At 43.2% G+C, this 23,864-nt stretch overlaps 1 protein-coding gene across 1 annotated transcript in view; it reads right to left on the bottom strand.

Annotated features, from left to right (window-relative positions):
* Positions 1 to 1,754: 1,754 nt before the first annotated feature.
* Positions 1,755 to 23,864, bottom strand: part of LOC111950346 (A disintegrin and metalloproteinase with thrombospondin motifs 2-like) — a 59,507-nt gene continuing 37,397 nt past the window's right edge. The window contains 19 exon segments of the mRNA XM_023967848.2: positions 1,755 to 4,841; positions 6,808 to 6,882; positions 6,998 to 7,127; positions 7,237 to 7,444; positions 7,623 to 7,755; positions 8,217 to 8,376; positions 9,089 to 9,252; positions 9,649 to 9,729; positions 9,884 to 10,007; positions 10,492 to 10,625; positions 11,899 to 12,074; positions 12,191 to 12,336; positions 12,478 to 12,591; positions 14,056 to 14,188; positions 15,752 to 15,898; positions 16,135 to 16,240; positions 16,350 to 16,506; positions 17,149 to 17,232; positions 19,617 to 19,843. Of these exon segments, the coding sequence (XP_023823616.2) occupies positions 3,961 to 4,841; positions 6,808 to 6,882; positions 6,998 to 7,127; positions 7,237 to 7,444; positions 7,623 to 7,755; positions 8,217 to 8,376; positions 9,089 to 9,252; positions 9,649 to 9,729; positions 9,884 to 10,007; positions 10,492 to 10,625; positions 11,899 to 12,074; positions 12,191 to 12,336; positions 12,478 to 12,591; positions 14,056 to 14,188; positions 15,752 to 15,898; positions 16,135 to 16,240; positions 16,350 to 16,506; positions 17,149 to 17,232; positions 19,617 to 19,843 (3,380 nt within the window). The 3' untranslated portion in view covers positions 1,755 to 3,960.

Here is a 23,864-nt window from a genome sequence, read left to right as displayed (position 1 = left end):
AATGTGTCATGCATATGAACTCAACTGCATTTTTATTGTTACAGAGCAGACATTATCATTCCCTGTGTATACAAAAGTAAAACAAGCAGGGGTCTAGCCCCCCTTGAGGTTTTTGAAAGAGCAGGTAAGGAAGTGAGAAAAGGGAAAAAGTCGATTTGAGGTGCAGCAAGGAATAAAACAATAGACAAAGATACCACTGAAGAGGTRCATTGACAAAAAAGAAAATGAACATGTAACTGAGAAAGAGAGGCTATGATGGAGTAGCAGATGCCTACAACCCAGCTAACCATTCTAGGGAGAGAAAAAATTTTTGTAATGTTATCCAGAATGTTCCCCTAATGTTTGAGTGTCCAGATTTCCCATAGTTAGGGGAACATTCTATCTATGTTAGTAAAAACCTCCTGAGAACCTTTTTCACATGTTTTGGTGTTGAAGTTACATTCCCTTAATGTCAAACAGAACTTATCTAGAACGTGGTTATAATGTACAATATTAAATGTTCTAGACACGTTTCATGAGAACGTTGCAAGAACATTCCTGTGCCATTTTTTTCTGAGATTTAGGAGAATATTCCATCAACATCCCAGCAAACATACACAGAACATGGTTACCATGATCTCAGAATATAAGTTATTCATGTTCTAGACACGTTTCATGGGAACATTGCAAGAACATTTCTGTGCATCAGTTGTCAGGACGTCGCCTGATGGTTCCAAAGAAAAGTGTTTTATTACACCTTGTTACTGTTGCTTAGCCCATCAAGATCCTGATTGGTGAACTTCTAATCCATTTCCAGTGCTTTTTATCTGTTGGCAAGGTTAGGGATACCCACACATAATGCTTTTAATATAGTGTTTCCAACATACATATTTGACATGCATGATTGAATAATAATTACTGTATAAATKAATATGTAATGTCCCCACCTGGGATTTGAACTCATAAYGTCTTGGTTCACAGTGTTCAGAGCTTCCTGCTATGCCATTATGCCAGTATCAGTTACTTTGACTATTCTCTCATCATTGATTTAATTTACATATTTCAATCATTTTAGGGSTTTCTGTATAGTTGTCTAATGTTGGTGGGGCATATTAACCTGTTTTACTGTTACTCCTGAATCACTATCATCAACAAAAGCTTTTCTTGAGTGTACTTTTAACAGAGCTGAGATTTACTTCAAAGTGCATTCACCCTATTGCTTACACCTATCCAGTTTTTTCAGATCTACACAMGTGCCTAGGGAGGAGGTGTTAGGGTTTCTTCTGGACARGGCCTAACTATTCTGGCCTAATAAGCACATGCTCCAGAGATATTCCTTATTGGGCTGGTGGTTAGGTTGTTTGTCATTGATGCTGGTGGCTCTGGGTTCAAGAACTTCTGGGGCAGTTACCCTACACTCACATGTTTAGTAATATATGTTACTGTAATTATTCGGTAGAATCCTAAATAGCTGTGCATCTTAAAGAGAACTCTCTATTGTCTTTTTCAAAATCTGCACCACATACTGTATACCTTGTGGAACAAACATGTCTCTGATTAGGAATCACATCATCTCTCTATCTGGAACATTCCTAATGTGTTACTAAAACATGGCCCAGGTGGTAGTGTTGCTTCTGCTAAAAACATATCCAGAACATGGTTGCCATATTCTGAGAATATCAGAAATGTGTATATTTACAGTAGCGTGTCTGCACTTTCTCACATTTGCCATTTAAGCAATGATGAMGCCAGTTATACCAAAACAGTACACAACACATAGTTCCATCTCCAAGTTTTAATGTGGAAAAACAGACAAATTGCAACCGAATCACTTGGGACATATCAGACATCACAATATGTTAAAGGTGCACTCTGACGTTGCTACAACCATTTTTGAATGGTGTGGATTTCAAGAAAATAATGAAACTTTTATTTAACTAGGTAGCTGTATAGAATTAATAAAAACTGATAACATATGAGAGGTAGTGGAAATATGGTCATCATTTGTGCTCAAAGGTAATCCTACAGATTCCCATCTTTCAAACTCATTTTAATTAGAACAGATACGTGTGTTGTAACTGTCATTAACATATATTGCTGAGAACGTGAGCGTAGGATGACTCCCTTAGCAGGTCTCAAGCCCAGGCCAACAGCTTCAATGACTAACACCCTAACCACTGTCCCAATAAGGGTTATCTCAAGGGCATGTGTTTAATGAGCTAGTATAGTAATGAGCTGTCCAGAAGAAACCCTAAACTCTCCTCCCTAGGCACTTGTGTAGATCTGAAACAACTTGATAGGTGTAAGCAGTAGGGTGAATGCACTTTCAAACTAAATCCCAGCTCTGTTAAAAGTATTTTATTGATGATAGTGATTCAGGAGTATCTCTAAAACAGGTTAATATGCCCCACCAACATTAGACACCTATACACAAAGCCCTTAAATTTCTGAAATAAGTAAATAAAATCAATGATCACACATGGCCACCATGTCCGTGCCCAATATCCATTAATCTGACAATTGAGAGCAGGAAGATTGGAGTACTGTGGACCAAGAGGTTGTGAGTTCAAATCCCAGGTGAGGACATGTTGAATTAGAGTTAGTGCTTATAACTTACATATTTGACACACATGATTACACTTTGCAAGTTCAATTAATCACTGTGTGTGGGAGTATACCCAACTTTGCCAACAGACAAAGAGCTATCAGTGGTTCACTGATCAGGGCCTTGATTGGCTCAGCAACAGGATGTGTAATGTATTTATTTGGACACATTGTTTTTGCAATGTTCCCATGAAACATTAATATCTTATGTTTTGAGAACATGGCAACCATCTTCTGTGTACAGTATGTTTGGTGGGGCGGAACATTCTCCTAACCCTTAGGAACCTGTACACATGAATGTTCTTGCAACATTCCCATGAAATGTGTCTAGAACATTAATGTCTTACGCTCTGAGAACATGCACCAGCCCCCACTGTCACAGGACACCATCACCCACTTACCCCAAGGTGGCTCAACTTACCCTGTCCCTATGCTCTCCTTACCCTGTCCCTATGCTCTCCTTACCCTGTCCCTATGCTCTCCTTACCCTGTCCCTATGCTCTCCTTTACCCTGTCCCTATGCTCTCCTTACCCTGTCCCTATGCTCTCCTTACCCTGTCCCTATGATCAACTTACCCTGTCCCAATGATCAACTTACCCTGTCCCAATGATCAACTTACCCTGTACCTATGCTCAACTTATCCCATTCCTGGCGTAAGTTGTGCCAAGATACAGTACCACTAATGTTATGTTTTCAAAACTATTATGTTTACATTAATTCTGATTATGTCCAGGGAAAAACAACAACAAATAAATATATGTAGATATCTTTGTTAGAAAGAATACTGCAGTATATTTCCCTTGATACTGAATGTAAAAAAATGCCTCACATATATTCCCCTATATATACACTGTATATATATGTATGTATATGAATTGTATATATATATTCTTTACGTAAGGGTGGTCCTGGGAATCAAACCCACTACCCTGATGTTGCAAGCACCATGCTCTACTAACTGAGCTACAAAGGTCCAAATTGTAAACTGTTCACAATATTAACAAAAGTACGATATGTCATAACATCAAAGCATAAAAGACAATTAAATCTCTTCATTGCCGAGCAGCAAGTACAAATGTGCAATTATCGCTCAAAAGATGTATTTACAGAATAGTAATTGTAGAGTTAGTATATTCATTTCTCAATATTTTGTCTGTTTTGTCCATTGCTGTCCCCTTTCCTCATTGGATAAAAAAAGCGAAGCAGGCCAAATTCCAATCTTCAAGCCACAAGTTTTAAGTTCTACATGACTGACAGTCTCTGAACTGGAATGAGTGGTTTCACTCTGGTTTCAATAAAGCAAAATTGTTATGCAGGTGTTCAATAGGAATATCTCCATATAGAGCACGAACAAAGATGACTTGAATGACTGACTATCAAGGTCCTGGTTTTCTTTTCGCTCGTCTGAGAAGTAAGTCCCGCCTCCTTTTCTCGGCGAGGAGCTCTTGTATCCTTTTGTTCCGTGTCGTTTCTCGGAACGGAGGCCGTATTCTAGGAACAAAGTGGTTCTGAAAGACCTCATTGTCTACACCAACGATCCGATACGGCACGTCCACCGGGTTGTTTTCCCTCTTGTCCTCTGTCCGGTGAGGGGCTATGGTGGAGGGCATGAGTGTCACAACGACCCTACGCTGTGTTGGAATGGTCTTCCGTCTCTTGTCTCCTTTAGGTCTGGAAGTGGATGGAGCCGGGGTTGTCCGGGACTCCCTCTCAATGACATCAACCCAAGCTGTGGTGGACTTGGGGACATTTGTCGTTCTGAGAGTTGATGGGTCCTGACTGGTGGAGATTGTGGTGGGTTCAGCGGTAATGATGGAGGTTCTGGGAAACGTAGTCTCCTCGGTGGTGGTGGTTGGAGATGTAGTACTTCTGACAGTAACCGGGGAGATGGTTATTCTTCTGGGCTGTCTAGTGGTTAATCCAGGGGTGGTGGTAGGCCTATATGTTTTACTTGTGTTGTGTTCGTCGGTTGTATACTCCCCATAATCATCATGTTCGACGTAAGTAAAGTCAGTGCTATATATCCCAGCGGTGGGTTTGGGTCTGAGGGTTGTTGTGGGGTTTGTTGAATAGGTGCCATTGATGGGGGTGGGTAGTGTGGTGTACCTCCAGGGCCCAGTGGTGAGGTTTTGGCCCATAGTGGTGAAGTTCCCCTCGGCGCAGGACTTGCAGCACATCTGTCTGTACCCAGGGTTGGTGCAGTACCTGCTCAGCACCTCCATACGACAGAACGCTGACCTATCCCCCTTACATTGCCCTGAAACACAAAGCAACACTCATCTCAGAAACAAAACACAACCTCTATAGGCCCAGATGTTAGGGTAAACATAATAAACCATAAAACTACCCCAAAGAAAGAAAAAGTGAGGAAGTAACAGAAAAGGCTACTGTGATTAAGCAAGCATATAGGAAGGGGATGCTTGTTTGTCAGACTGAATGGATGTAAAACGGTAATACAGTTGTTATTCATCATATTATTCATCACTCGCGGTGTATAATCTGTGAGACAAAAAGTTGAATCATTTTAGGAGTTTATTTGTTGGGTTTGGGCTGTACTGCTAAAACAAACTTGAAACCCAAGTCATATGATACACTCTCCCTGTCAAATATATGAAGCTGTCTATGCAGTTCAGTATGGAGCTGTTTGTCTTGATTGAGTACTGTACATTAAATCAGAAGGTACTGTACGCAGTTAACAATTTAGTAAACACTTTGGTTAAGAACTGCATAACACCAGTAAGCCAAAACAGATTAACAATAACTGATATAAACTGGTTGTCAAGGGAAACAATAAATGTGTCCTCCTTTGGTGTAAAAGGAACACATTTAATGTCTCGTGATAAGCATAAAAACTCTTAATCCAGTATCTCGGATAAAAAATAATTTTGGACCAATATATAGTAAGGAACACATGCTTTCAGGCCTTACAAGTTGGCTGGTGAAAGCACACAATTCATTGTCACCAAGTTCAGAAACGTGGTCCTTAATACAGGCAACACAATTTGATATACTGTAGATACTCCCAAGTCATAGTTTAAGTCTTGTTGACACAGGGTTTTCCCCACGGCGGACAGAATATAGCTTTCCACAATAATGATACAATGATAATAAATGACGATATCTGTGTTGTCAATGAAGGTGCTGTGAATAGAATCCATTTGGTTGTAAACATCAAGTTCAAGTAATTTTTTCATCCTCAGCATGCTTCTGCTGTATAACTCAAGAAAAAGCCATGTTTTCATTTCTCTCAACAGCCTGATAAGGCAAAGGTATTCTCGAGATGTTTATGACAAAATCATTGCATGAGGTATCTGAGTATCTGTTTTGACTAATGCCTTACAATTATACACTAACAAACAAGCATTTAGCTATATAAGGACACATTTTAGTGTCCTTGGTCTGACGCACAAAATGTGTTTTGAGTCAAATTCACAGTACTTTCGGAAAGTGAGCATGAACCATACTCACCTCCCCATAAACATTCTGGCCTCCTTACTAAATTCCCATACGGTTTAATGCTCATTAAACGTTTCACTTAAATATTTAGGTAGAATTGATACAAAAATACATATACGGTAACAGTCAGTAATGGAGAGGCATAGTAATCCACACCTTATTTCTGTGGAACTATTTCTGTTGATAATTGTGTATGCATACTGTATAACTATAATGAGCTGCTGCACCTTTTGTGTTAACAACCATGGAATAAATGTCTCTTCTTGTTATCAAATCCACTGCAAAACTCCATATTCACTTCCATGGAGTGTCCCAGGTTGAAACCCAACAACACGCAACCAGTGAGCAACTCCATATACAGAGGCTAGGCCACGACCATAGTCCTGCATCCAGGCGTTAATAGAGCCTTATCAGGATGGGATGGGAACTTCCATTTCTCTCGTCAGCGAGTGTTCCAAGGCCAGCTCTGCAGCCTACAGTGCAGTAAGACCCCTGAAGGATAGAGTGTATATGTGTGAGAGAAAGAGCCAAAGAGACCATTGTACAGGAAGCCTCCATCCCTCAGCCAGACAGAGAAGCCAAAGTCAGGCAGGAGCTTTTCGGAGCCAACCTCCAGTGTAGAGGAGAACAGGAGAAGAAGAGAAGAACAGAGAGCCACTATCAATGCAGTCTGCCCCGCAGAGAGAGGCAGAGAGAGAAGGGTAGAGCCCAGGTGAGCAGAGGCATGCAGCGGACCCCACACTCCGCGCTATAGAGGGGACGTTTACTTGAGGAGATCTTGGGTACAGGAAATTCGGGGTTGGACCGTGACAGCCACTGGATCAAAACTTTTTTTCCGTCACCTGAGAACAAAACAAACAGAAAAGGATTGTGCACGGTGTGAAAATCAAACAATATTGTATCAGTAATATATTTGTATGTACTTGTGTTCATTAAGCCTTGAGATTGGACAGTCACCTGTGCAGGGGACTAGCTGGCAGGTCCGGAGTGTGATGGGTTTGGTCTCCATGCAGAGTCCAACTGAGTTATCAGGAGTGCTACACAGAACCTGGCGCTCCTGGGTTCCGTTGCCACACGTCACCGAACACTAAAACACACGCACACACTCCTCTGAGTTAAAGATTTCATGGAAACAAGTGTTTTGCTGTCGGTAATGGTGGAGAATTATTCACATTTTTCTTTCAACGCCTACGTACCTGGGACCAGGGTCCTACTCTCCACTGGGCAGGGCAGAGCTGGCGATTGCAGGGTCGTCGTCCCTCTGGCCTGTCATCATTACAGTACTTGCTGTGGATGGAACGTTGGCCACCGCCAGAGAGGGGCTGCTGACAGCGTACAGAGCGGCTCTGGTAGCCAGTCTTCCCACAGGATGAACTRCACTCCTCCCAGTCCCCAGTGATCCAACTGGAGAATAGAGTAGACACACACACACATCACCATACAGGTAGAGTGAGAACAGAAATGACTTACTGAGACAACAGGAATATTAAAAGCTTATGTACAGACATAGTAATACAATAGTTACATAGAACATTCACAGCACACGTATCAAACAAACACATACATAAATGCATTCACATACACTGGCTGGGAGCACTCTTTCTGGTTACAATCCCTGCTGATAGCTCTGAGATTGTCGATGTTCACACAGTTGGTGCGGTGGACCATCTTCCCATCGGACTTTCTCCTGCAGCCAAACCGTGTGTACTGCTTACCTATCGAGGGTACAGAGTGTGCACAATACCACTCACATCAACAATGTCGGTCAACGTCCAAGGTTATTTGACAGGTAGCTCTTTCCTGCAGTCAATGACCAAAAGCGCCCTCTTTGGTTTCATGGGTGGAATGTTATTCATATTTTTTATAATTTCATAATTAATAATGACTAGAAATACGAAAATACAGTGTTTCTATGTCATTTTTTTTGGTATATTTCAGTCTTCTGTGATGTACAGTATATAAAGTGTAACATTGGGATGCAAACTCAAAATGTACATGGTATTAGGTGTCTCCTTTTTCTAAGCCCATAACCATGTGTGTGAGGTATACACTTTTGTTTCAAAGTAGATTTGTTGAAGACTACCCCAGAATGTGTGACCCTGATTCAGCCCACTGCAGTAAAAGGTTTGAATGGCATATTTATTGACCCTTTTAAAAGACACGCTTGTTTACCTACCTCCTCCACAGGGTTTAGAGCAATGAGACCATTTCTTCAGAGCCCATTCAAAGTAGGCTGTGTCCTCCTGCACCAGGTTGCTCTCTATGGATGACTGCAGCTTCTCGTGGAGAATGTATTTGTAGGAGAGGGTCACTTTGGAGTCACCGTGGGAACGGATCTGTGGGAGGAAAAGACACAGTAAATGCCACAAATGACAAATAGTAAGTTAAGGAGCAGCTTGAGACGTGGCAAACATGACAGCGACAATGATATGGTACATTTTCTTTAACTACTGCGCTTTTCTTTTAAAGGTCCACACTGTTAGGTTGTAATAATATTATGTGCGATGCAGTTATGGCCTTCCAGAGACATCACCATGCAGTAAATGAGTTAATAAACCAGTAAGAAACATCTTTGCCAAAACCAGCAAATTTTTCGTTTTCCCCTAAGACCACTCCAAGACAGTCCTAGCAAAATTCTTGCCTGAGAAATGGCTCTTTGCTAAGAAGCTACTTTGATTTCTTTTTGACAATTTTAATTGAAAACAATCACAGTAAGGTAATTAATTGTTACACTAACATGATTTGATATTGAGATAAAAACAGCTGCATTGGACCTTTAACTAACTCCACATGAGGCAAACAGATGCACTGAGGTTTCTGCCAACGATATGGCTGGATAGTGGATACTCACTGCACAGAGAACATTTCAGGTTAAATTATTTCCTGAAGCTACTGCTAGTATATCCGTTGGTGAGGTGGTTTTAACTAAAAGTGGGTAAGGACTAAACAATGATATTAAAAACATTGCTCTGTGGCATGTAGGCTACACATTAATACAGGTCATCGCAGTCATTTTGACTTGTCAGGGACCTGAGTATATTGACTCACCATGACCAGAACAGCGTATCCCAGAGGTCCTGTGGTCTGGACGGTCTCCGTGTCGTCATCGTTGTAGTACTCCCACTCCACCCCCTTCTCTATCACCATACGGGACTCTGGGAACTCATCCTCGTTATTCAGAAACAGATGACCTGTGGCCTGGTTCTTCACCGCTGACACAAGGAGAACAATGAGAAAAGGAAATCCTAATGGTTGGTTTCTTTTTCGTCTCAGAATTACACTTTTGGTTAAACTTGAATTTTCTAAACTTGGTTATTCATATGAGGAACAAACCAGAGACATTTGGCAGGATTATGATGACGAGCATTAGAGCAGTATAAATCAGTATCCGCAGGTGATCTCTTCCCAGCAGTCCAGATCCATTATTGGCAGCCAGCTAGAGTTGTCTGTACTCTCAAACCCAACGCAGCCAAGACCTGACTGAAGCAGCAATTAATAACAACCTTCCTTACCCAAGCTAGTCACAGATTACTGATTTATAGAGGCCAATGTCCAGGATATTAACGACCCACTCTGTTATTCACAGAACTGTCCATAAATAAACCTACCTAGGATGTGAGGGGTCCCCTTGAACTCCTGGATCAACAGATGCCTGGCCCCTCGGGGGATTTCAAGTATCTTGAGGAAACCTGAAACAAACCGCAAACAAAATAGATGTGTGATGACGAAGAGTCTCGTCTTGGTATAAAATTAGCTTAAGATACCGAGAAGAGCATCCCTAGACTCCCATTAAAAAATGACAAATTGTGAAGTGAGGGTAGAGGATGTTGAGGAGGGGCTCACCTTGTTTTTTAACGCTTCTAGTGAAGTTTCCCTTGATGATCTTACAGCTGGAGTTGTCTCCACCGCATATCCCACATTTGTCCTCCTGCGTGTCTGAGGCTATCTGGTTATCACAGCCAACGTGCTGTAGAGAGATACGCTGAGTCAGTGTTTGGGAGTATGGGACCTGGATGGGTCAATCAGGACAAAGACATTCTTTCTGACAACCTCCTACCTCTGCACAGTCAACATTTGAGAGTTGTACAGTGCCGTCCACCTAATTACTCATACTGCTGTAATAAGGTGGACAGACAGTATAATACATTATATTTCAATATGTATTGCACGGAAAGGGAAAATAAGGAGAGAGAGAGCGAGAGAGAGAGAGAGCGCGAGAGAGAGCGCGAGAGAGCGAGAGAGCGACCAATGGTTCTCGTCAGTATGGATAAACAGTCTGGGAAACCCATATGGAAAACGGTCATAACTTCAATTGCACCAGACCAGTGCAAATACCCAGTAGCAGGAGGAGATTTATGGGATTGTATAAGGCGCTGTAATGTTTATGGCCGTATTTCATAATGTCCCTTCATGCATGACTTCTGTAGGCCATAAGACCTACCGATGCCTACCTCACAGTCCCCCCGCACACATGTACTGTAAGGGTCTTGGTAGGAGCAGCGTGTGCCATCGTGCACCATCCTGTTCATGGCCACCACGTCTCCCGTCTCCTTAGACTTGCAGTAGAGTTGGCATCTCTCATCAGCTACAGTACAGATGAGAGGGGAGGAGAACATGATATAGGGTTTCATAAAGGAATTATAGTCATATAATTGGGCACAGTCAATATGAATATGGGCACAGTCAAAGAAAGCTGAAGACATGTACTGGTCTTCAGCTTTCTTTGACTGTGCCTATATTCCGGTCCATATTCCACTGGCACAAATGAAACCATCTGAACAAACAATATTTGGAATTCTATATCATACTATGTCTGCATTATTTTGTTTAAGTCATGAGGATACACATTTATGGCAATAACAACAGGATAATGGAAAAGGACACTGTAAGGGTGTGTAATGAAACCCTTCATTTATAAAGCTAATCAAATAACACAATAACAATCTTTCCACCCCGGAGGAAAGCAGGAGGGAGATTCCTGAGTAATGACATTTCCATGTGTCCTTATTTAAACACTGGCCTGACCGACGTTCCCCTGACATGTGGAGAGGCATGGCCTGTCTGTCTGAGGGCTTCTCAGATTCCCCGGTAAACCAATCATTCCCCATTGACCCCACTCAGAACAATCATTATGGTTGCCAAGAGACTTGAGCTGCTGGGTCATTAACTGAGCTGATACAGCCTCRTGAAGTACTGTGAATATCAGCGCAGCCAGATGCTCTTCCTCCTCCCTTTCCTCCTCCCCCTGCTCTCCACTTACAGCTCAGTTGTCTGTTTTAGCTATGGGCCAACCTTACGTAACTTCAGATTTTTATGATGGTTTGCCATGGAAATTGGTCCTGGCCTCACAACGGAAGAATGAGAGCAGTGGTGTAGAACTGTTCCTTTCTCTGTCTCAACAAARCCTCCAGGTCAACTTCTGATTAAAAAAAAGCCATCTGGCCTCTCGACAGTCCATGGATGGAGAAGGGCATGCACAACACAGGAGGTTGGTGGCACCTTAATTGGGGAGGACRGGCTCGTGGTAATGGCTGGAGCGGAATAGGTGGAATGGCATCAAACACATGGCTCCGTTCCAGCCATTATTATGAGCCATCCTCCCCTCAGCAGCCTCCACTGATGCACAAGACGGAGAAAGTCCAACTCTTATTATACTCTGCTTCTATTCCAGGTGTAACAATATGGCAAATAGTTGCGTCTTATTTTTAGTGTCCAAAAAGTGGTAGTTACGCTATAACACTGTCCACATGTTTAAGAATGTTGCTAAAGCATATTAACGTCAGTCTGAACCCTTCTCTGGACCCTCTGTCTTTTTCAAAGCCAGGCCTTTTGACTCCCAGACAGCATTGTGGACTTACGGTCAGGATGCTCATAGGGMAGCCAGTGGTGCTTGGCGTTGTCATACTCAAAGTAAGGGTCCCACATCTTGCACTGCTCCTCCCTGAAGTCAGCGAAAGGCTTGGAGCACTCCTCTAGGTTGCACAGCTGGAACTCATAGCTGTTGCCATAGCAGGTGCGTCCTCCATTGGCAGGGCTGAGTTATGGCACGGGAGAAAGACAGCGGGAGYTCCTGACATTTTAGACAGCTTCCTATTATGAAGAGAGAGTAAAATGCACGTCTATCTGTGTGTCGTCTTGTGTTGTACTCACGTCGGGTTGTCACACTGACGGGTCCGGAAGCGCACACCACCCCCACAGGTGCGAGAGCAGGAGCCAAAGTTACTCCACGTGCCCCAACCACCATCCTGCCTTAGAATGTCCGGGGTCAACTTGATGCAGTAACCTTTGAAGCAGTGCTGAAAGAGAGGGAGAGGGATGGGACGAGAGAGAGTGAGAGAGAGAGAGAGAACCAGGGTGAGAGGAAGAGAGCTGCCACTGCTTATGTTTACACAGACGTTGTAGCAAAGCATTAACGTGTAAAGAGGAATCGTWCTCACCTTCCCCGGTGAACASGTAGTGCCGTCGATGGGCGGACCCTTCTTGGTTTTGCAGAAGAACGGGTTGTCTGGGTGACTGCACCAGAGCTGCTTGCAGGGGTCGTAGGTGCTGTACTAGAAGAAAYAGATTCATGCTCTCTCTCACACACGTGCAGCTGAAGAAAGCTTCCCACAGCCTTGACATGTCAACCAAGAAAACATCAACAGTAGTGTGTGTACACAGCCGTCCAACATTGTTGTTGGTGGTACTAACTTAATATTATACCAGTCCAATATATCGCTAAAATTGTGAATAGTTGTAACTGTACACAAGATACGGTTTACACAGGTCAATAAATAACGCTGTCATTAAGGACRTCTATGTTTAATACTTACATTTTGTGAAGTACATATATTACCAAGGCCCTTAAACAAGACATTGAACTTGGTCAAATCTGATTCACCAATGTTTGAATTACATACAGTACATAGAACCACACATACTATGACTCTATTGCGGTCCCTCACAGCACAGTACAGTCAGATACATTTGCAGGAGGATGTTTCACGTATAACGCCTTAACTCCAGTAGTTTAGACTGTAGGTTAAAATCACCCCGTCTTTGCTTACTCCATCACCATCAGATAAACGAACAAGCTGCGTGCGAACATACAGTACATGTAACCTGGCCTGAAGGACATGGAACAAATCATGGAGTCTGGTGTGTGTGCCTGTGTGTGTGTTTGTGTACACCCAAGGACAGGTCTGTAAAACCACAGTCCACCAAGCTCATAAAATACTAACCCTGATTGRCACAAATGTACATGAATGTCACGAAGGATAGACAGTGACATGGTTGACCACCCTAACAGACACCTTAACAGCTACATGGTTTGTGGACAACATTAAACAAAGAAGTTATGGACACACTACTTCTCGGACCTATCCCTTACCTGCTTTGCTGAACGGGCCACCCTTCGCAGCTAAGGAAATAGTTTGACAAGAAAGTGAAGCAAAGTGTCCAATAGGCACTCCCTCCAATTTACTCCAGAATGTGATCCAAAAACCTGCTGTCCCAGCTGTCTTTATTCTCTCCTTTCCACATCAAACAAAAACCATCTCTCCAAATAGTTCAGCCTTCTTGAAGCGATACAATGAAAAACAGTTCAATATAACTGACTCTGAAGTGTTRATTTCCTCTTTAGAGAGGCAATTAAATATACCGTTATTGTTTTGTAGTTCTTTTCATCCAAAGACTAATGAGGTCATACTGCAGCGATAGGTCAAGTCAGCCTGCTTTGAACTCATGACTTCATAAAAATCTGATTTGTTCCCCTGGATGCTTTAAAAGCTAAGATGGCTCCAATTTTATGGTCACACCCTGACCTAGACAAGGAGGTCAAGGAGGAAGTCAAGGACGATGGTCATTAGAGAGACCCTGGAGTGAAGCTCAAGCTCTATTGGATTTTACCAGCCCCAGATGGCAGCCTTTCTAAGGGATGGATATTCAATTCAATTGGTAACGCCACTAGATGCTGCTGGTGTGGCGACTAGTCAGCTTGTTGGGCATACGGGTTGAGGAGTTGATGAAGGACTCACCGCCGTGCACATGGTGTAGCCGGCGCCAAAGTCAAATCGACACTGCTCGTCCATGGAGTAGTGGATCCCTGGTAACTGTGGCAACGCCGGCCAGTCATGGTCAAAGGGGTCGTCACGGAGACAGTCATAGGAGCTGTGGGAGAAAAATGTTCATTGGAATTGAAGACTTTGGTTTCGATCTAACAGTTGAATAAACATTTCAAAATCTAACCCTAACCCTTCACTGTAATCACATAAGGAATGAGCCACATGACTGCAAGACAGAAGAGAACAAGACAGAGAAACCTCCATAACTGACCTGATCTAATCTGTATAAGACCATTAGACCAACATACAGTGCATTTGGAAAGTATTCAGACCCTTTGACTTTTTCCACATTTTGTTACGATACAGCCTTATTCTAAAATGGATTCAATCTACACACAATACCCCATAATGACATAGCAAAAACAGGTTTTTAGAAATTTTAACAAATGTATAAAAAAAGAATAATAATTAAATATCACATTTACATAAGTATTCAGACCCTTTACTCAGTACTTTGTTGAAGCACCTTCTGCAGTGATTACAGCMTCGAGTCTTCTTGGGTTTGACACTAMAAGCTTGGCACACCTGTATTTGGGGAGTTTCTCCCATTCTTCTCTACAGATCCTCTCAAGCTCTGTCAGGGTGGATGGGGAGCRTCGCTGCACAGCTATTTTCAGGTTTCTCCAGAGATGTTCGATCGGATTCAAGTCCGGGCTCTGGCTGGGCCACTCAAGGACATTCAGATACTTGTTCCGAAGTCACTCCTGCGTTGTCTTGGCTGTTAGCTTAGGGTTGTTATCCTGTTGGAAGGTGAACCTTCGCCCCAGTCTGAGGTCCTGAGCGCACTGGAGCAGGTTATCATCAAATTTCTCTCTGTACTTTGCTCTGTTTATCTTTCCCTCRATCCTTACTAGTCTCCCAGTCCCCGCCGTTCAAAAACATCTCCACAGCATGATGCTGCCACCACCATGCTTCAACTTAGGGATGGTGCCAGGTTTCCTCCAGACGTGATGCTTGGCATTCAGGCCAGAGAGTTCAATCTTGGTTTTATCAGACCAGAACAAGACTCTGAGAGTCTTTAGGTGCCTTCTGGCAAACTCCAAGCGGGCTGTCATGTGCCTTTTACTGAGTAGTGGCTTCCGTCTGGCCACAAGCTCTGTCAGAGTGACCATCGGGTTCTTGGTTACCTCCCTGACCAAGGCCCTTCTCCCCCGATTGCTCAGTTTGGCTGGGCGGCCAGCTCTAGGAAGAGTCTTGGTGGTTCCAAACTTCTTCCATTTAAGAATGATGGAGGCCACTGTGTTCTTGGGAACCTTCAATGCTGCAGACATTTTTTTGGTACCCTTCCCTAGATCTGTGCCTTGACACAATCCTGTCTGAGCTCTACAGACAATTCCTTCGACCTCATGGCTTGGTTTTTGCTCCGACATGCACTCTCAACTGTGGGACCTTATATAGACAGATGTGTGCCTTTCCAAATCATGTCCAATCAACTGAATTTACCACAGGTAGACGCCAGTCAAGTTGTAGAAACATCTCAAGGATGATCAAAAAGTAATGCGGTCTGAATACTTTCCGAATGCACTGTAAAGCCATGTTCTATGGGGGATTGAGATGTGTCGGTCCCGACTGTGGGAACAGAGAGAGGTCAGAGTTGACCTGGACTCACTTCAGGTACTTGCTGAGCTCCGCCTGGCTGCATCGGGACCAGTGGAAGCGATGGAAGGCAGCCTGCACCAGAGGGGCCATGATGCTGCCCATGGGSACCTCGTCGCCACACTCATTACCAGGGGGGCCATCATGCTCCATACCCAGCCTGCCAGGGGAAGACAGGATGGCATCATATAAACAGCAGGCACTAATACACATCTGTGAGTATTCATGCATGTGTCCTGTGTATTCATTTTTTAAATAGAGTTTCTTGTTATCCTACGAAATATAAATGCACAGTAGTAACTGTTGTCATGCATACAATATTATTGTTGTAATACATACAATAATACAATATTTGTSYATACTGTGTGTTGAACGGTGTGTATAAGTGTGTCTCACACGTGTCCAGTCTCATGTGCCACRACGAAGGCAGAGGAGAAGCCATCCTCGTGGTTGAGAGTGCAGCTCCGCACTGGGTGGCACATACCCGTCACAGGAGCGTAACCTAAGCAACGAGAAAGAGAGCAAAAGAGAGAGAAAAGAAGGAATATGTATACTGTGTGAACACACATGATGTGTATATCGTATGAGAGCACATTAAGTATCTCCAGTACCTTGCATGCCGGAGGGACCAAACTCTTGTCGGGTGAGGAAGATGGCATGGTCATGGTACTCTGGATCACTCCTGTCTTCCTTCTGCTGCAGGAAGGCCCAGCGACAAATGTTCTCTAGACTCTGAGACGGGTTGCCCAGCTCTATCAGACTCATAGACTGGAGACAATACAGGAAAGGACCAACTGTGACCACATTACCTCAGTCCATTCTTACAACATAGTTATGCTAAAGAACTCAATCAGTTATTGATGAGGGCGACTCATCAAGAGGATGTCGACAACTTATTTTTGTATATTTCCCTGTATGTCTGCAATGCATTGAAAAGTATTTCAATTTTTTCCCAAGTATTTCTGGCATATCCTTCTAGCCAGTAGGTGGTACTCTTGAAGTGACAAATGCACACCGGTTCCATGACAGCAAATGAGGAATTCTCTCATATAAACGGACAATCACATYCAATCCATAATACAATTGATGTAACTCCGCACACAACAAAATGCTTTTGCAGACTAGAGATAATAGGGTTTTACTATTACATGTACTTAACCAAAGTAAATACAGTAAAGGACTATTCTGTTTTTGATCAAGCTTTTTTTATTTGGCATTTTAAAGATTATACAGACTAACAGGTAGAAGGCGAAACAATCAGATCCCTTACCGCATCAACCCCGCATGCTCCAACAGAGCCCCACCGCAGTACCAGAGTACAGGAGTATTCTGACATGGGGATCAGTCTATCTCCTACAGGTTACATCTGCTGACCATGTGAGTGAATGACTGAGGCCWATTGTGTCTTACCTTGGCAGGACACAGCATGATGATACGGACCAGAACCACRTTGATGTGAGCACCCAGGGTACGATCCTGGTAAATCTCATTCACCTGCAGAGACAGACAGACAGACAGACTGACAGGAGCACGTGGCCTGCGACTACAGTACAGGACCATAATGCATATCACTTGGCTGACTTATCTGAAAGAGGTTGGATATTGTGCAGGAGGGAGAGAGCAGTTAACAGGACCTGGTGTGTTTCCATCTGACATTGATATGTTGGAATTTTATCAATGCATCATGTGCACCTCTTCCCCAGAAATGCACCTCTTGCTAAGAATGCTCTTCTCTCTCTAAGAGGAGGTCTAATTAAAAAAAGTATCCACACATATTTTATGTCTTCTGTTACTATTCCAGTCCCAACTGTCAAAGATTAGTAGGAGAGGCAGTGGTGTCCTCAGTCTGAGTGTGCATCTCCCAGAGAGGGATAGTCTCCTCTGGCCCTGTCTGTCTGTCACTCCTTATTCATTTACACACCTCACCTTTCCTGGCATAGGGGAGGAGGCCCACAACAGTGCAGTGAGTGAGAGTGTGATCTCTCTCTCTCTGTGTGTGTGTGTGTGAGAGAGAGTGAGTGAGTGAGTGAGTGAGTGAGTGAGTGAGTGAGTGAGTGAGTGAGTGAGTGAGTGAGTGAGTGTGAGCGAGTGAGCGAGCGTAGAGGAATAGAAGGAGGACAGTCCCCTGTCAGATAAGCTGAGCGAATGAGGCCAGGGGAGGAGAATAGAGACCTGACAAGAGAGCAGAACAGACACGCACACTGACAGACTGACTGACATGGGATCATGTAAAAGGTAACTCTGATTGAAAACCTTTAGCTGTATTACCATATCAGATTTCATCTAATACACATGGTAGCCGTTTCACTGCAATGGACCATTACAGGGTTTCTTGAAATAGGCTAAAAGGAAACAATTATTGAATGTGCGTTGGAGTCTAGATACCTGATACACCGAATCCTTTATGTATTATGCAATTGAATGCAGTTTAATTGGCACCAATGCACAAGAATCCAAACGAGCCTATTAGAGCTAAACAGACCCGTTAAGGACTAGTCCCCAGTACCTAGTCCCCACTCAGGAGAACACTGCCTATCTCTCTCTCTCCTCTTCTTCTGCATAAGAGTTGCTAAGCAACCTTCAGAAGATGTCCTTGGTAGAAACCCCCTGGGGCCTGTGTCTGTCTGGGCCCCTCCCTCTTGATAGGCTGGGCCAGCTGCACCTGAGCCCCTGAGCCCTGAGAACGCCTGGCCATGTCTGTCTGTCTGCCTTCCTTCCTGCCTGTCCGACTTTCTGCCCGCCTGTCTCATCATCTTTCTGTAGACCTGTCTGTCTTTTTGTCTGTCTGCCCGCCTGGCCTATGTTTGTCTGTATGTCTGTCTTTCTGCCTGTCTGGCTACCTGTCTCATCATCTTTCTGTTAACCTGTCTGTCTTTCTGTCTACCCACCTGGCTTCTGTCTGTCTGGCATTCGGTCGGTCTATCTGCTTGCCTGCTTGACTACATGCCAGTCTCATCTTTCTGTTGACCTGTCTGCCTGTCTGCCTGTGTGAATTGATTTACTTGGATTCATCCTCTTGCTCTGCTTCAGTGGATCAAATGTAAAATGGCTAAATGACTCCCCTTACTGAGGAATAACAGAACTGTGCCACAGTGTGTTTCTGGGTAGTGCATTTGATCTTGTATTTCTTATATTTCTAGAAAATGAGCCGYCATGAAGCTTTCAAATTCATGCAAAGTGAACAGTACTCTACTGGATCGTGCTAACAAGTGAAATAGCGAAGGGAGGCCTGCTGGTATAGATACAGATGTGAAGCAAATTCCTCCCTTGGCCAAATAAAACAAGTATCTGATCAATATTCACCAGACTCCCATCGCACCCTTCTATCGCTGTTTCTCACACACACACTCTTTTGCCCTCATCCTTATACGTATCTACCGTCCCCTGTTTAATTCCTCCCCTCTCTCTCTCTATATATATATATATCTTCCTGGTCCTACCCCATGACCCTGCCCCCCCCACCACATCCCTAACCCTGTGTTAATAACCCTGGCAGCAGGGCCCTCATTAGCACTGGCCCCTGTCCTGATCCACCGGAGGGCATGGGCTGGATTCTTTTTCACTGGCCAGGTAGCTGGCTAATTGAAGCCAGAGTGCCAGAAAATCATTAGAATCAAAATAATAATTCTGCAAGGTCTCAAACAGGAGCCACTGTGCATTCACCTGAGGGGAGATGGGTGGTGGAAGAGACAGAAATGAAAAAGGGGAAAACACATTGAAAGCACATAGAACAGGTTACAGAGTTTAGGTTAGAGAATGATTTTGTGGTAGAAAATCACCTCAGAGGTGGAAATGGTTGCAYGTGTGAAAAAGGTTTAGTGTAGTGTCGTGTTGCGTAGCGTTGCGTAGCATAGCGTTGCGTAGTATACGGTACTAACTATGTTCATGAGGGTGAGGAGGTACTTCTGGATGTGCTCTCTGCCATGGAAGTGGACCACAGAGGAGTCCACCCCGAGTAGGACCTCAATGTTGAACAGCTCGTGTTCCTCGTTGGCCTGGCGTCGGGCCCGAGCCTGCCTGGTCCTGTTCCAGATCAGGTTGTGATGCTGCTGCTGCACTCCTTTGGACAGGGCCTGCAGGTCCATCAGATCACCTATAACTGATCCTGAACAACACAGACAGACAGATACAGTATGTGTGGAAGAAGGCCTTAGAGAGGAGTCACAGTAGTTAATGGCATTGTACAGAAATTTTATTTAAGCTGGATGATATTAGCCTAAAAAACATTAAACAAAGTGTTGACTCAAATTGTATTCTTCTCCAAAAATGTTTTTGTGTGTCACGTATACTCCCTCTCCGGCCTCTAGGTCATCAGGTTGCTGATTATTCCGCACACCTGTCTCCATCGTCAAGCGCACCAGCGCCTCATAACACTCACCTGGACTCCGTGACCTCCTTGATTATCTTCCCTATATCTGTCACTCCCCTTGGTTCTTACCTCAGGTGTTATTGACTCTGTTTTCATGTCGGTGCGTTGTTAGTGTTTCGTGGTCATTGTTTCTTTTATGTATTAAAACACTCACTCCTTGAATTTGCTTCCCGACTCTCAGCACACTCGTTACATGGTGCTGTATCCTTGCAAGTAATCCAGCATGTGCATGGTGGTAAAAATGTGTTTCTACCATTTAATATTCTATATTAGTCAATAGCCATTTTTGGAACATACAGACAAATACAATGTGTCTAATTCACAGCAGGGTTGGATTAAATTCAGAATTGAATTTGAGAAGGCCTCTTAAATTCAAATTTGAATAAAAGGAAATAGAATTGAATTCAATGAAATGGAAACGCCTCTTCTATATTACATGTAGGTGTATTTTATACAAATATACATGTTGTACGTAAAACATCAAACATGTCGTTATATAAACTCAGCAAACAAAAAATCCTTTTCCATGTCCTGCCTTTCAAAGATAATTTGTAAAATTCAAATAAGTCACAGATCTATTGTAAAGGGTTTAAACACTGTTTACCATGGCTTGTTCAATGAACATAAACAATTAATGAACATGACTGTGGAACGGTCGTTAAGACGCTAACAGCTTAGGTAGACAATTAAGGTCACAGGTAGGAATTAAGGTCACAGTTATGAATACTTAGGACACTACAGAGGCCTTTCTACTGACTCTGAAAAACACAAAAGAAGAATGCCAGGTCCCTGCTCATCTTCGTGAACGTGCCTTAGGATGCTGCAAGGAGGCATGAGGACTGCAGATGTCCGTACTGTGAGACGCCTAAGACGGCTACAGGGAGACAGGACGGACAGCTGATCGTCCTCGCAGTGGCAGACCACGTGTAAAACACCTGCCAGGATCGGTACATCGAACATCACACCTGCGGAACAGGTACAGGATGGCAACAAACACATCCCCGGGTTACACCAGGAGCACAATCCTTCATCAGCACTCAGACTGTCCGCAATAGGCTGAGAGAGGCTGGACTGAGGGTTGTAGGCCGTTGTAAGGCAGGTCCTACCAGACATCACTGGCAACAATGTCCACTATGGCACAAACCCCGTCGCTGGACCAGACAGGACTGGAAAAGAGTGCTCTTCACTGACATGTGGTACCCTTGTGCAGGCTCATCCTGACATGACCTCCAGCATGACAATATGTGCCATACTGCTCGTTCTGTGCATGATTTCCTGCAGAGACAGGAATGTCAGTGTCTGTCATGCCAGCGAAAGCCGGGATCTCAATCCCATTGAGCACGTCTGGGACCTGTTGGATGGAGGGGAGGGCTAAGGCCATTCCCCAGAAATGTCCGGGACTTCGGTGCCTTGGTGGAAGAGTGGGGTATCTACAGCAAGAACGGGCAAATCTGGTGCAGTCCATGAGGAGGAGATGCACTGCAGTACTTAATGCAGCTGGTGGCCTCACCAGATACTGACTGTTACTTTTGATTTTGACCCCCCCTTTGTTCAGGGACACATTATTCAATTTCTGTTAGTCACATGTCTGTGGAACTTGTTCAGTTCAAAATAAACGCAGTCGACAGTGAGAGGACGTTTTTTTTTTTACTGAGTTTACATATACCTGTATTGGAAATATTGTTGAAACAATTGATTTTAAAATGAATGATCATGGAAAACAAAACCTGTATGCAAAAATTATTATAAGTTATTATATTTCATTAATCACAAAAATGTTCTTCAGTATGGGAAAATGCTACATTTCCCAGAATGCATTAGTTTAACCCTCACTTTGACCCTGAGGCCTTCAAAAAGAAGCCAAACAAATKAAACGGTTGGTGGAAATATAATAGGCTATTCTAAGCACTATGGTTAAAAGAGTASAGTATATGAACATTGTTACCTGAGAAAAGTGATGTATTCTTTCATACCTGAAAGTGTGACCTGTCAGATTCAATGAAACTCTCATGTTCTATTGCTGGCTTCACATGCTCGCGGGAAATGGAAAACTGGAAAGTGGGAAGTCATAAATCCAATATGATTGTGTTCAAGTGCTTTTGAAGTCAGAAACAATTCTTCACCCAATAAGATTTTAGCCAGCTTAATAAAGTTAGCTAATTTGCTTAACATTGACTATATGGTCAAACTAGCTACATTCTCCATATTGATAAGGTTGTAGTTGTCAGATAATGTCAGATAATTATGATAGCATGTGAATGCATGTAGCATATGACTGAGTGGAATTGTACTGAATAGAATTCTACTTCCTGTCAGTCAAACTCAAATTTTACATCCTGTGGGGTGTGGCCAATTCAATTTGAATTTAAACTCATGAGCTGATTCACAGTGCTGATTCACAGTGCACAGTGCACCTTCTCTATGCCATTTCGAAGTCTTGTGGTACGATAGGTTGATCTGACAGCTTGTTAAAAAGTATAATCCTCTCGACTGTTTACACACACATCTCCGTCCTGCCAGAGAACAGGTTTGAAAGAGAGAGATTCGTTAAGACAATCGCAAAATCTTGGGTTTGCTCCTGAGAATAACTTCTCTCTATCCATTGGTGAAATGAAAAGCGATGGTTCACCTTCCARCAGGACAAAGACCCTAAGCACACAGCCAAGACAACACAGGAGTAGCTTCGGGACAAGTCTCTGAATTTYCTTGAGTGGCCAAGCCAGAGCCCGGACTTGAACCCGATACAACATCTCTCTAGTGACCTGAAAATAGCTGTGCAGCGACGCTACACATCCAAMCATCCAAGAAATTGAGAGGATCTGCAGAGAAAATTTCAATCTTGGTTTCATCAGACCAGAGAGTTTTGTTTCTCATGGTCTGAGAGYCTTTAGATGCCTTTTGGCAAACTCCAAGCGGGCTGTCATGTGCCTTTTACTGAGGAGTTTTCGCTTTGTCATTATGGGCTATTGTGTGTAGAATGATGAGGAAAATGTTTTATTTAATAAATGTTATAATAAGGCTGTAACGTAACAAAATGTGGAAAAGGTAAAAGGGTCTGAATACTTTCCGAATGCACTGTATATCTTCATAATAGCATTAGCACAATAACATGCTAGCTGTTCTCATAGACTTTCAGTCATTGCATCAATTGCTATCTATTTAAAAGCACATCCCAGCATTGTACGAGATCTTCAGTTTCTTGTCAATTTCTCGCATGGAATAGCCTTCATTTCTCAGAACAAGAATAGACTGATGAGTTTCAGAAGAAAGTCCTTTGTTTCTGGCCATTTGGAGACTGTAATCGAACCCACACATGCTGATGCTCCAGATATTCAACTAGTCTAAAGAAGGCCAGTTGTATTGCTTATTTAATCAGAACAACAGTTTTAAGCGGTGCTAACATAATTGCAAAAGGGTTTTCTAATGATCAATTAGCCTTTTAAAATTATAAAATTGGATTAGCTAACACAATGTGTCAATTGGAACACAAGAGGTGATGGTTGCTGATAATGGACCTCTGTACGCCTATGTAGATATTCCATTAAAAAATCTGCTTTTTCCAGCTACAATAGTCATTTACAACATTAACAATGTCTACACTGTATTTCTGATCAATTTGATGTYATTTTAATGGACAAAAAAGTAGCTTTTCTTTCAAAACAAGGACATTTCTAAGTGACCCCAAACTTTTGAACGGTAGTGCATAGGAAACTAGGCGTATGTCATGCGTCACTACCTCACAGGAGAGGCATTTGAA

This window comes from Salvelinus sp. IW2-2015, linkage group LG23 (genome assembly GCF_002910315.2).
Source record: "Salvelinus sp. IW2-2015 linkage group LG23, ASM291031v2, whole genome shotgun sequence".
Taxonomy (NCBI): Eukaryota; Metazoa; Chordata; class Actinopteri; order Salmoniformes; family Salmonidae; genus Salvelinus; species Salvelinus sp. IW2-2015.
This window is presented reverse-complemented; position numbering and strand designations above follow the sequence as displayed.